This window comes from Colobus angolensis, unplaced genomic scaffold (assembly GCF_000951035.1).
Source record: "Colobus angolensis palliatus isolate OR3802 unplaced genomic scaffold, Cang.pa_1.0 Scaffold6, whole genome shotgun sequence".
Classification (NCBI taxonomy): Eukaryota; Metazoa; Chordata; class Mammalia; order Primates; family Cercopithecidae; genus Colobus; species Colobus angolensis.
This window is the reverse complement of record NW_012119598.1, coordinates 11,653,465-11,665,989: the sequence shown is the minus strand read 5'-3', so window position 1 is coordinate 11,665,989 and position 12,525 is coordinate 11,653,465. Positions and strand designations below refer to the sequence as shown.

The 12,525-nt window shown below is 40.0% G+C and overlaps 1 protein-coding gene across 1 annotated transcript in view; it reads right to left on the bottom strand.

Moving 5' to 3' along the window:
* SYCP2L (synaptonemal complex protein 2-like) overlaps nt 1-12,525 on the bottom strand; it is a 91,366-nt gene that overhangs the window by 75,628 nt on the left and 3,213 nt on the right. Inside the window, exons 2-6 of the mRNA XM_011962913.1 lie at nt 10,605-10,673; nt 8,230-8,367; nt 8,026-8,149; nt 3,582-3,682; nt 2,849-2,873 (exon numbers count right to left, since the gene is read on the bottom strand). Coding sequence (XP_011818303.1) covers nt 2,849-2,873; nt 3,582-3,682; nt 8,026-8,149; nt 8,230-8,367; nt 10,605-10,673 — 457 coding nt within the window. The remainder of the gene's footprint in view (nt 1-2,848; nt 2,874-3,581; nt 3,683-8,025; nt 8,150-8,229; nt 8,368-10,604; nt 10,674-12,525) is intronic.

Genomic DNA, 12,525 nt, shown 5'->3' with positions numbered 1-12,525 from the left:
TAGTTGTTGACGACAGATGATTTTGCCCCACGGGGGATGTGTGGAGATGTTTTTGGTTGTCATGACTTGGGGATGGATGCTGTTGGCATCTAGAGGGTAGAGGACAGGGATGCCGGCAAACACCCTTTGATGTGCAGGATAGCACCCAGGACAAAGAATTGCCCAGTTCAAAATATCTATATTGCCAACACTGAGAAACTCTGCTGTAATAAAATTATCAAAGAACAAATTTTCCTGAGCTAAAGTAACATTTGGATTCAAAATAAGTCACCAAGAACCATGTAAAATGAACGTGCTTTCAACCCTTAATTATCAGAAGATAATGCAACAGGATTGTAAGGGGCACAGCATGCAAAGTGAGAGTAAGATTGTATAAAAGCCAGAAAGACATCTTCAAACGATGAAAAGCTCTGACCACGTCCCTCCCACAGCCTAATACTCTTACATTTCTTTAACACATTAAATGTATTGTCACATACAAAGAAGAAGAAATAAGGTACCACCATTTTGATGTTAGTAATTAAATTAAGGGTAACTACCAGTAAAATAAAAGTAGGACATAAGTCATTCAAATCAGTAGAGAGGGATAAACTGTGAAAGAAAGTCATAATCCATATAGCGGAACACAACCAAAAGAATCATAAAAATAAATAAGAAGACATAAGCTTCAGAACAAAAAGGAAGGAGTGATTAATTTTGTCAACTGCAGAAGGAGGTGGGAAGAAATTCAGTGAAAACATCTTTCTGCTTTGGAGAGAAGGATTAGACATTAGCTCTGCAGAGCCTGGGCATAAAACTCACACAAGACAACTGTCGAAGGCCACACGTGAAAACCTGTCACTTGCAGAGAGGCTAAGGTGACCAGAGTGGGCTCCAAGCACGAATTGCCGTTGCTATAGATGGGACTGTGTCCCCCGCAAAATTCATATGTTGGAGCCTTAACCCTCAATGTGATGGTATTTGAGATGCAGCCTTTGGGAAGTTCAGATGAGGTCACGAGTGTGGGATCCTCATGATGGGATGAGTGCCTGTATAAGAGCTCGGTCCAGCTGCAGTGGCTCATGCCTGTAATCCTAGCCCTTTGGGAGGCCGCGGTGGGTGGATCACATGGGGTCAGGAGTTCAAGACCAGCCTGGCCAAAATAGTGAAACTCCATCTCTAAGAAAAATACAAAATTAGCCAGGCATGGTGGCACACGCTTGTAATGCCAGCTACTCAGGAGGCTAAGGCAGGAAACTTGCTTGAAACCGGGAGGCAGAGGTTGCAGTGAGCTGAGAACGTGCCACTGCACTCCAGTCTGAGCAATGGTGCATGACTCTGTCTCAAAAAAAAAAAAAAAAGAAAACAAAAAGAAAGAGCTCTGGCTCTCTGTCCACCTTGTAAGCACACAGCAAGAAGCCAGGTCTCTGCCCACCATGTAGGCACACAGCAAGAAGCCAGAAAGAGGCTATCGCCAGAACCCAACCATGCTGGTACCCTAATCTGTTACTCCCAGCCTCCAGAGATAAATGTCTGTTGGTTTAGCCTCCCAATTGATGGCATTTTGTTATGGCGGCCTAATTGGACTAACATAGTCATCTAGAACAATGTTTCCTCTACCAGGGGCAATGAAAGTCATTATAGCATTATGTGAATCCATAAATGCCCCAAGCGATGACCATAGAGTGAACATATGGCTCACATATGCATTGTTTTTCAAATATGCAGTATATACATACTGTTGGGATTAATACAAAGCAAGTTTATTTTAAAATGTTACAAAAATCAAAGTAGCTTTCTACCACTGTGCATTTTATCAACCAGTTTTAAAGACAGTAACTATCACTGTGATGATCATAAAACTTTGACTTGAAAATGTTTAGAACCACCGACTTGAACTATGAGGACCAACCAAGTCAACCAAGTTTTAAAGTCAACCAAGTCCAGTGCGTGCTTCAGCTTCTGGTACTGCATTTCCTCAGCTACCAGATACCATCCATTGCAGAATATAGTGTCAATTGATGATAGCCTTTCAGAAGAAAACTAAAAACATGTAACATAGGAAAATGACATATCAAGATGGCTTCAATTTCCAAAATGTTTAAATATTTAAGTGCATCTCTGAATCCATGGTATCATAATTCAAATGTCAAATTACTTTTTTTTTGAGACAGGATCTCACTGTCACCCAGGCTGGAAGTGGAGTGGCACAATCATGACTCACTGCAGCCTCAAACTCTGGGGCTCCAGTGATCCTCCCACCTCACCCTCCCAAGTAGCTGGGACTACTGGTGCACACCACCACACCCTGATAATTTTTTATTTCTTGTAGAGATGGGGGTCTCACTATGTTGCCCAGGCTGGTGTCGAACTTCTGGATGCAATCAGGTCTGCCTCCTCAGCCTCTGAAAGTGCTGGGATTACAAGCATGAGCCACCACACCCAGCATAACTACCTTTAACTTGAGTTAAATGGAACAAAATCAAGCTACCTCCAAAGTTTCTAAAATTTTACCTTTTAGGCTCTTGAAAGACAGAGAAAGGCATCTGAATCAGCTTCAAACTAAATCAGTAGTGGCTACATTTTTGCATATTTGAATGACAAAAGTAGCTTTCTATTACCTGAACAGAGCTAGCCATATGTCAGGAGCAGCTGAACAAAAATGTTTCTCAGACAAATACAAGACTTTTTTCTACAATGAAATGCATTTCCAAATGACACCATGATGACCATAAGGCAGTCAATAAATCCAAATAAAATGCTTAAACTTACTTTACTTTTACATATCATTTAAATATTCCTTTCTCTGTGCCAGAATATTCTATTAATGAAAAATTAACAGCCAATTAGTAGCCAATAACATACTTACCTTCACTACTACTTCTGGAAATAATCTAACAAAAAGAAAGAAAAAGTAAAGCTCATATTATTTTAAAACAGCATGATAAACTATAACACAAATGTATTAGTGTTAATTGTCTCTAACAGGCAGGCATTGACTTTACAGAAGGAAAGAATTTTAGAGAAAGCCTATTTGAACCTTAACCACATCCTTAAAATGTGCATATCACTCTCAATCAGGTGACTAATATATTTGTACATATGATAATAAATCACCTCTCATTTTTAACATTGGTTATATAGTTTCTTACTATGTCACATACTGATAATATTCTAATAATAAAACATGAGAATCTTTTGTTTTAAGACAGAGTTTCACTCTTGTTTCCCAGGCTGAAGTACAATCCCACGGTCTCGGCTCACTATAACCTCTGCCTCCCAGGTTCAAGTGATTCTCCTGCCTCAGCCTCCCAAATAGCTGAAATTACAGGCGCCTACCACCACACCCGGCAAATTTCTGTATTTTAGTAGAGACGGGTTTCACCATGTTGGCCAGGCTGGTCTCGACCTCCTGACTTCAGGTGATCCACTCACCTCGGCCTCCCAAAGTGTTGGGATTACAGGCATGAGCCATCGCGCCCAGCCACGTCAGTCTTTTAACAAAACTTACATATTTAGAAAACCATGTTTTATAAATAACTTCAGGATTCCTGCCAATTACCAATGGCATCTGCTCAGTGACGCATCCATCCCATCCTTACCAATGCAGTGTCAAAGAAGTCTTCTGTAACACTAATCAGCGATGTGTCTGAGGCTAGGCCTTCCAAGGTCAGAATTCCTGTCGTTCTTTCAAACCAGGAAACTAGGTACACAGGAGGACACTAATGTAACTACATATGACTAAATGCTGCCTATTCAATAAAATTTCACAGGACAATTTTCTCATTACAACAAAATAATCTTAAAGATCTTTTCCCATTCCATTCCATTTCAATGAGGCCTGGCTCTGAGACCTCCCACCGGAACACTTCAGGATGGTGCCATACTACTACAGAGCTGTCATAAGTAAGCCTCTGAGATCAGCACAAAATAGAGTCCCAGCCAGGATCTGTGTCATAAAGCCGTATAAAAGGACTAGTGAGGAGCATTTGAGACATAAATTAAGGCCAGGCGCAGTGGCTCACGCCTGTAATCCCAGCACTTTGGGAGGCCGAGGCAGGTGGATCACTTGAGGCCAGGAGTTCAAGACCAGCCTGGGAAAGACAGTTAAACTTGGTCTCTACAAAAAATATAAAAATTAGCTGGGTGTGGTGGTGCACACCTCTAGTCCCGGCTACTTGGGAGACTGAGGTGTGAATATCACTTGAGTCCAGAAGGTCAACACTGTAGCAAGCGGTGTGATCACACCACTGCACTCCAGCCTGGGCAACAGAGTGAGACCCCACCTCCAAAAAAAAAAAAAAAAAGATAAGTGAACCTCTTCAGCACAGGGAGAAAAAAAATCTTGTGATCTGAGAATCTGCTAAAAACAAACTATCAAAGAATATACAGAATTTGGAAAGTTCTCAGAAGTATTCTTGGTTATAGTAAATATGCCTCAGGCCTAGGTATCTTTCTTTTGTTAAAAAGCTTCCAGCTAATTAGAGAATTTTTTCCTATAGGAATATATATCCAATTTCATATTAAACTGCTGGAATTGGTATGATTTAAAATAAACTTCTGTAACCTTTTCTCCCCCACCCCAGAATATACGGTATTTCCTCCATAAAGCAAAAGCCATCTGATTTTTCCCATGATTTTTGCTGAGACTCGTCACTCTTACAAAAAATAAGAAGAAGAAGAAAAACCCCGCATGCATAGTTAGAAATCATCAGCTGAACATGACATCAGTCACATGAGTTTCTGATGAATAACTCTTGCAGAAGTCAGGCCTTCAAAACTCTGTACACTTTGGGCCAAGAACCTGAGACATTCCAGCTGAAGATAAATAAACCAGTTTTCAACCTTGGCTGTACATTAGGAAAACCTGGGGATCAGGAAACATCCCCTAGACCCAGTAATCAGAATCACTGGTGATACACCCCCACCTGAGTTTTCTATTTTAGGTTTAAGAATGTTTGCGAGAGCTCTCCAGGTGACTGTAATGTCCATCAAGGTTTGAAAGCCATTACTACATTCCAAGTAAGGTTTCTTTTGTCTCAAATCAGACAAATACTTGCACTAGATTGAATCATCCACCTGGCTGAGGAAAGCTTTTCTCCAATAGCACAAGAGAAGAAATGTCTCTCTACACAGCAGAACTCACTGGTAAGGCTATATTTTCTCCCTCCCTATGTTCATACTTAGAATTCTATGCTTTTTAAATACATTTTTGTCACCACTCCATCTATCGCTCCAAAGCCTATCGCACTCCCAGCACCCTCCCAAATATACTGGTTGAGTAGATACAGAAGTGGCAGAAAGGCTGCACTCTCTGATCAGTACTTGGGAACAGGAAGCTCTCACTGAATCCAGTTATGCACCCTGGTCACACATTGTCTAACAGACATCCCAGCTCTCCCCACAGTTGTATCACTACCAGAAGCCAGACACAATAGCCATGACTTCTTAGGAATATGGTATCAGACAAGTTGCTTAATCCTCCTGGATTTTACGGTGCAGGACGAAACATGTTCCTTTCTGTAGGGCTTTTTTTTTTTTTTTTTGAGACAGGGTCTCACTCTGTCGCCCAGACTGGAGTGCAGTAGCAACATCTTGGCTCACCACAACCTCCAGCTTAAGCAATTCCCCTGCCTCAGCTTCCTGAGTAGCTGGGATTACAGGCATGAGCCACCACTGCCCAGCTAATTTCTGTATTTTTAATAGAGACAGGGTGTCACCATGTTGGCAAGGCTGGTCTCGAACCCCTGACCTCAGGTGATCCGCCTGCCTCAACCTCCCAAAGTGCTGGGATTACAGGCAGGAGTCACCGTGCCATGAATTCTTATTCTATGGAGTAGAAGAACTTCCAAGCACACTTTGTGTTGAGTCTGCAAACACAATTGTCTTTAGAAGTACAGAGTTGGCTGGGCGTGGTGGCTCACACCTATAATCCCAACACTTTGGGAGGCCGAGGCAGGCGAATCATCTGAGGTCAGGAGTTCGAGATGTGGGATATGATGAGGTTTCTCTTCAAATAATCTGATCAATCTTTTATTATTTAATTCATAGCACACACACACACCCCCTTTTTTTCTCCTTCTTTCTCCTTTTTGCCTTTGTTAGATGCCCAGGCACACCACGGTACCAGGCGTTATCAGTACCAGCTCACATTCCTTTCCTTATTTGAAAAGAGGACTAACTTTCTAGCTCATTACAGACACCCCTTCCCCTTCCTCTCCACTTTCTTTTACATGCCCACCCTAAAAAAAAAAAAAAAAAAAAAATCAAATGTTTAGCCAACCGGGATTAGTTTAGATTGTACGACCCGACCCCGGCCAATGGGGAAAAGGTACACGGGCAGGACTTGCGTCAGCAATAAAGGCTCTCATGCCCCTGTGTTCAGGTGTGCTCTCATGGCAACTGGCCAAGGAGGCACCCCTCTGCGCAGAAGTCAAATTGCTTTGCTAAGAATCCTTTGTTCAAGTGTTCAATTTCCTTAGGATTTTGAGCGTTATTCCCAACAGAGACAAGTCTGACCAACGTGGTGAAACTCCATCTCTACTAAAAATACAAAAATTAGCTGGGCATGGTGGTGTGTGCCTGTAATCCCAGCTACTAAGGAGGCTGAGACAGGAGAATTACTTGAGCCCAGGAGGCAGAGGTTGAAGTGAGCTAAGATCGTACCACTACACTCCAGCCTGGGTGACAAAATTAAAAAAAAAAAAAAGAAAAAGAAAAAGAAAACAGAAAGAAAAAAAAAGAGATATAGAGTCTAGTAGCCCATTCTCTTTGATAACGTTGATCTATTCTTGCCAAAACCTATAGAAAATAACGTATCTAAATGATGGTTATGAAATTTCCACCACCAACTAGGATACCAATGGAATAGAGAAATTCCTACCTGACTTCAGAATCCAGTGGGGATTTCATCTGACACTTTTTTAAACCTTGGGAGGGAATTCTTAAACCTAAATAGAAAAGTTAGGCTGGGGCATATTCCTATCCATATCCCAAAAGGTCAGCTTAGGGTTCCAAGGTACACTTAGAACATCTCTGCTTCATTTCCTTTGAGATTTTTATCTCCTTTCCCCTGCTTCCTGTTATCTGCATAAGTTAGTGTATCAGCAGGTCAAGTGGGGTTACATGCAAAATGAAATATATAGGGTCTGCATAAGCAGTCTTTAATTCTCCCTGCAAACACTTTTAAAGTCCCTGAGAGGAGTCTGGGAAAGCCTGGAGTTTGCTCTCTCTCCTGAAGGGGTAGCTTCAGAATCAGACGCATTTTAGAGTAACAAAGGGCAAAGACAGATCTTGGCCCAATCTGGCCTTAATAAACTTCAGGTACTAGAGTTCAAGGGGTAAATCAAAGACATTACTAGCAGTCAGATCATCCTTCTACCGTACTTCTTCCCCACATCTCCTCACCAATAAACAAAGTTGTCTCTGGGTTGCAAAAACCTCACCATTAAAAGAGAGGAGCTACAGCAAGAGATGTTGCAGAGTCTGCTTTGCTTCCAGATGCCATTATAAAGGCACTCACTGTGTTATCTCCTGGTTAATATTTTTAAAAGAATAAAATTTGATAATTTGGGTAACTTTGAATAAGCAAAAATGTTTTTGCTATTTGTTTTTTCAGATTCATCCAAGGTTTAGAAAACAGGAAAAGTGACGTGTTACAAGAGCAAAGAAAAGTTTTTGATGATCATTTTTCTAGGTCTAATTTTGTTAATAAAGTCTATTAAAATAGTTCTAGAGCCTACTCCTACTCATTTTCCCCCAAAATTCACTAAAGTAATTTAAAATAATAATCACTGCATAGGCTCATCAAGAGGAGTGGCTGTGTCTGACTCGATCCAGTGCACTCCCAAAGTGCCTTGCATAGCAGGTACATCAGGAAATGCATGTTGAATTTAATTTTTGATTAGATATAAGCAATTAGAATGGATATCAATTTCTTTTCAAATTGGATTTCAAAGGAACAGAAAATACCAAACTTAACTAGACAACTAAATCCATATTAGTTCTTTAAGTTACCCAAAGCCATATAAAATTAAAATAGGACACTTATCTTTGGGATCAGTCCCTGCTGAATCAGCAAAGGTTCTTCTTCTTTCGGGCCATCTATGAAGAATCGCTGAATACATTTCAGCAACAGTGACACAGACTGAAATTCATTTTTATCTAGTTCCTAGGTATAAACCACACTAAATTAAAACACTTATAAATAATTATACGTTCATATTTTGGTCACAAAGCAAACCAACTTGCCTTATTTATTAATCTGTTAAGACGGTGTAATAGAAGATGATTATATTTTTGAGGAGAGTGGCTCTCTTTCTGTTGAAAGTATTCTTTTATTTTCTGAAATCCTTTATCATGGAATGCATCCATAATAAGTGATTGAAGCTGGAAAGATGATAGTTTGCAAATTACTTTTTCCCTAAGAACATTTATTTTATAGTAATATTTCTAACCGATATCATTATCAATAAGAATTCAGTATGAAATAATATAGGGTAAACATAGAATGGAGATCTCTATCTTGAATAGTAAACAATCACTTCACAAATGATTGATGTTTCTGTTGGCTTAAGACAAGAGTTCCCAAAATGTGGTTCCTCGACCACCAGCAGCGCTGGCATCACCTGGGGAATTCTTAGCACTCAGACACAGGGCAGAACCCTTCATGATTCTCATGCATGCTGAAGTCTGGGAACCACTGACCCAAGGAAAACAACATTTGAGTTTCAGGTATCATGGGATGAAGATCCTCTGCAATCTTGGGAATTCTAAAACAATAAAAATTCAAGCCTATGATCACTCACTAAGTGGCATAAATGATCATAACAGAAGGAAGAAAAATAATACTAATAATTATAGATAAGTATGCAAATTGACCATAATGAATGAAATTCATCTTTTCCGCCTGCACATTAGCTAAGACATGCTTCTAAGTACATATACTTGAAGGGCTGGGTGCAGTGGCATACACCTGTAATCCCAGCACTTTGGGAGGCCAAGGCAGGCGGATCCCCTGAGGTCAAGAGTTCGAGACCAGCCTGACCAACATGGAGCAACTCCGTCTCTACTAAAAATACAAAATTAGCCAGATGTGGCGGCACATGCCTGTAATCCCAGCTACTTGGGAGGCTGAGGCAGGAGAATGCTTGAACCTGGGATGGAGGTTGCAGTGAGTCGAGATCGCGCCATTGCACTCCAGCCTGTGCAACAAGAGCGAAACTCCGTCTCAAAAAAAAAAAAGTGCATATACTTGAATAACAGACATTTCCTTAAACATTTAAACTATAAAAGATTTTTGATCTTTAAAAAAAACTACAGGTTAAACTATACAATACTATTTTAATAAGGAAGCGATTTACTATCTACAGCCCAAAATTCCACTTATTCTTAGTACTGAATTAAAAGGAAAAACAGCATTTAAAATTATTCCATTTAAACGGATGTTTTCTTTTTTCAGTCAACACATAGTGAGTTTTTTTGTGCCAAGTGTGTTAAGTGTTCTGCAGATGTTATTATTTAATCCTTGCCTCGGTCCTGAGAGGTTAGGTTCTTTATCTCAGGATAGAAGTAGCAAGGATAAGAAAGGTGAAAACTTATGTGAGATCACTCAGCTGAAATTTACTCCCTTTTACCTGCTTAAAACTCTGTCATTGCCAGGCACAGGGCTCACGCCTATAATCCCAGCACTTTAGGAAGCCAAGGCAAGAGGATCGCTTAAGCCCAGAAGTTTGACATCAGCCTGGGCAATATATTGAGACTCAATCTCTACAAAAAATGAAAAACTAGCCAGGTGTGGAGGTGCATGCCTGTAGTCACAGCTACTCAGAAGGTGAGGCAGGAGGATCACTTGAGCCCAGGAGGTCAAGGCTGCAGTGAGCCATGATTGTACCACTGCACTCCACCCAGGGTGACAGAGTGAGATCCTGTTAAAACAAAACAAAACTTTGCCATGGCTTCCTCTGCATTCAGAACAAATCCAAGTCCTTTGCTTTAGTCCACAGAACGTGGCATGATCTGATCTCTGACAGTCTGACACTACCCTGCTAAGAGTCCTAGGATAAGTCAAGCTCTTGCCTTGGGGCCTTTGAATTGGCCTTTGAACTGGCTACTTCACACCACCACTTTCCACATGGCTGGCTCCACTCAGACCACAGCTTAAGCATAAGTTTTTCAGGTAGATCTTCCAGGATCACCTTAAGTAGACCAGGTGTCTCCTCAATACTCCCAATTATTCCCCATCTCAATACCCTATTGTTTTTCTTCCTGCTTTCTTTGGCTCTCTGCCAGTCTATAAGCTCCATAAAGGCAGAAGTCGTATCTAGTTTGTTCAGTACTATCTATCTACATCTAGAATAGCACAGGATACAAGATAGTTTAGACTAGGATATTGGTAGGATAGCTAACGGTAAATTGACTAGATATAGTAATAAATTGGATGTGAGAGATTAGGGAAGGAGAAAAATAAAGATTTCTCTGCTTGTGATTTGAGCAACTGGAGGAACAATCTTGCTAATGACCCAGGGAACACAGAACTAGAAAGAATACATACACTCATACACACATACACACACAGACACAGACACACACACACACACACATTATAAAAGAAACTTGATCTTTACCCAGAAAGCATCATCCTGGGCCTTCCCAGTCCTATCTTCCTTAATAGGCTGCAAAGGATCTTCGTTTTTCTGTGTGGAATAAAAATATGTTTTTAAAACAATTTTTATTTCAAAGAAATGCATTTCAAGTTTTAAACATAAAGCAAAAATAAATAAATAAATAAAGGTCTGTATTGTTTTCCTGAACAGAAATTTTTGTTTGCTCATATTATCGGTCTAAGTAAAATAGTACTTAGAAAAAAAAAAACTTTATCCAACCTTCTTTAGCATGGTCTATGACAAATACAATACAAACTACCAGAAGAAGCAAAGCAAACATCATTTGAATAAATAATCATACAAAACAAACTCTATAATGATCATTATAAAGTAGAAGTAAAAGGCTTTGAACTAATAAACCATTTTCTGAATGAGAGCTTGTAAAATAAAGTTAAATAAAACTGTCTTGGAGGCATCATAGTACCTGACTTCAAAATATACTACAAAGTTATAGGAACAAAACAGCATGGTACTTGCATAAAAACAGACACATACATAGACCAATGGAACAGAATAGATAAACCCAAAATAAATCTACTTCTTTATAGCCAACTGATTTTTGACAAAGGTGTCAAGTTCATGGGGAAAAGATAGTCTCTTCAATAACTGGTGCTGGGAAAACTGGATATTTATATGTGGAAGAATGAAACCAGATCCCATGTCTCACCATATACAAAAATCAACTCAAAATAAACTAAAAACTTACACTTAAAATCCCAAACTATGAAACTACCAGAAGAAAATATAGGGGAAACACTTTAGGACATTGGTCTGGGCAAAGATTTTAAGGAGAAGACCTCAAAATCACAGGCAATGAAAGCAAAAATAGACAAATGAAATTATACAGACCAAAAAGCTTCTTACAGAAAGGGAAATAATAGAGTGAAGAGACAACCAGCAGAATGGGAGAATGTATTTGCAAACTACGCATTCAACAGGCCATTAATATCCAGAATATACAGGGAACTCAAACACCTCAACAGCAAAATAATCAATCCAATTAAAAATGGGTAAATAAGCTAAATAGACATCTCTCCAAAGAAGACATACAAACGACCAACAGGTATATGAAAAAATACTCAACATCAGTAATCATTGGAAAATGCAAATCAAAACCAAAATGAGATATTATTTTACCCCAGTTAGAATGGCCATTATCAAGACAAAAAACAACAAATGCTGGCAAGGATATGGAAAAAGAGGAACTCTTGTCCACTGTTTGGTAGGAATATAAATTAGTATAGACAATATGGAAAACAGCATGGAGGGTCCTCAAAAAACTAAAGCCAGAACTATCATAAACCCAGCAATCCCACTCCAAAAGAAAAGAAATCAGTATGTCAAAGGCATATCTGCACTCCCACGTTTATTGCAGCACTATTCATAATAGCCAAGATATGGAATCAACCTAAGTGTCCATCAGCGGATGAATGGATAAAGAAAATGTGATATATTCACGCAGTGGAATACTTTTCAGCCAGAAAAAAAAGAACAAAATCCTGTCATTCATGGTAACATGCATGAGCCTGGATGACATTATGCTAAGTGAAATAAGCAGGGCACAGACAGACACACTGCATGTTCTTGATCACATGTAGAGGCTAAAAAACTGATCTCGGCCAGGTGTGGTGGCTCATGCCTGTAATCCCAGCACTTTGGGTGGTCGAGGTAGGTGGATCACCTGAGATCTGGAGTTTGAGCCCAGCCTGACCAACATGACGAAACCCCGTCTATACTAAAAATACAAAATTATCCGGGCGTGGTGGCACATGCCTGTAATCCCAGCTACTGGGGAGGCTGAGGCAAGAGAATCATTTGAACCCGGGAGGCAGAGGTTGCAATGAGCTGAGGTCGCACCATTGCACTCCAGCTGAGGAAGCAA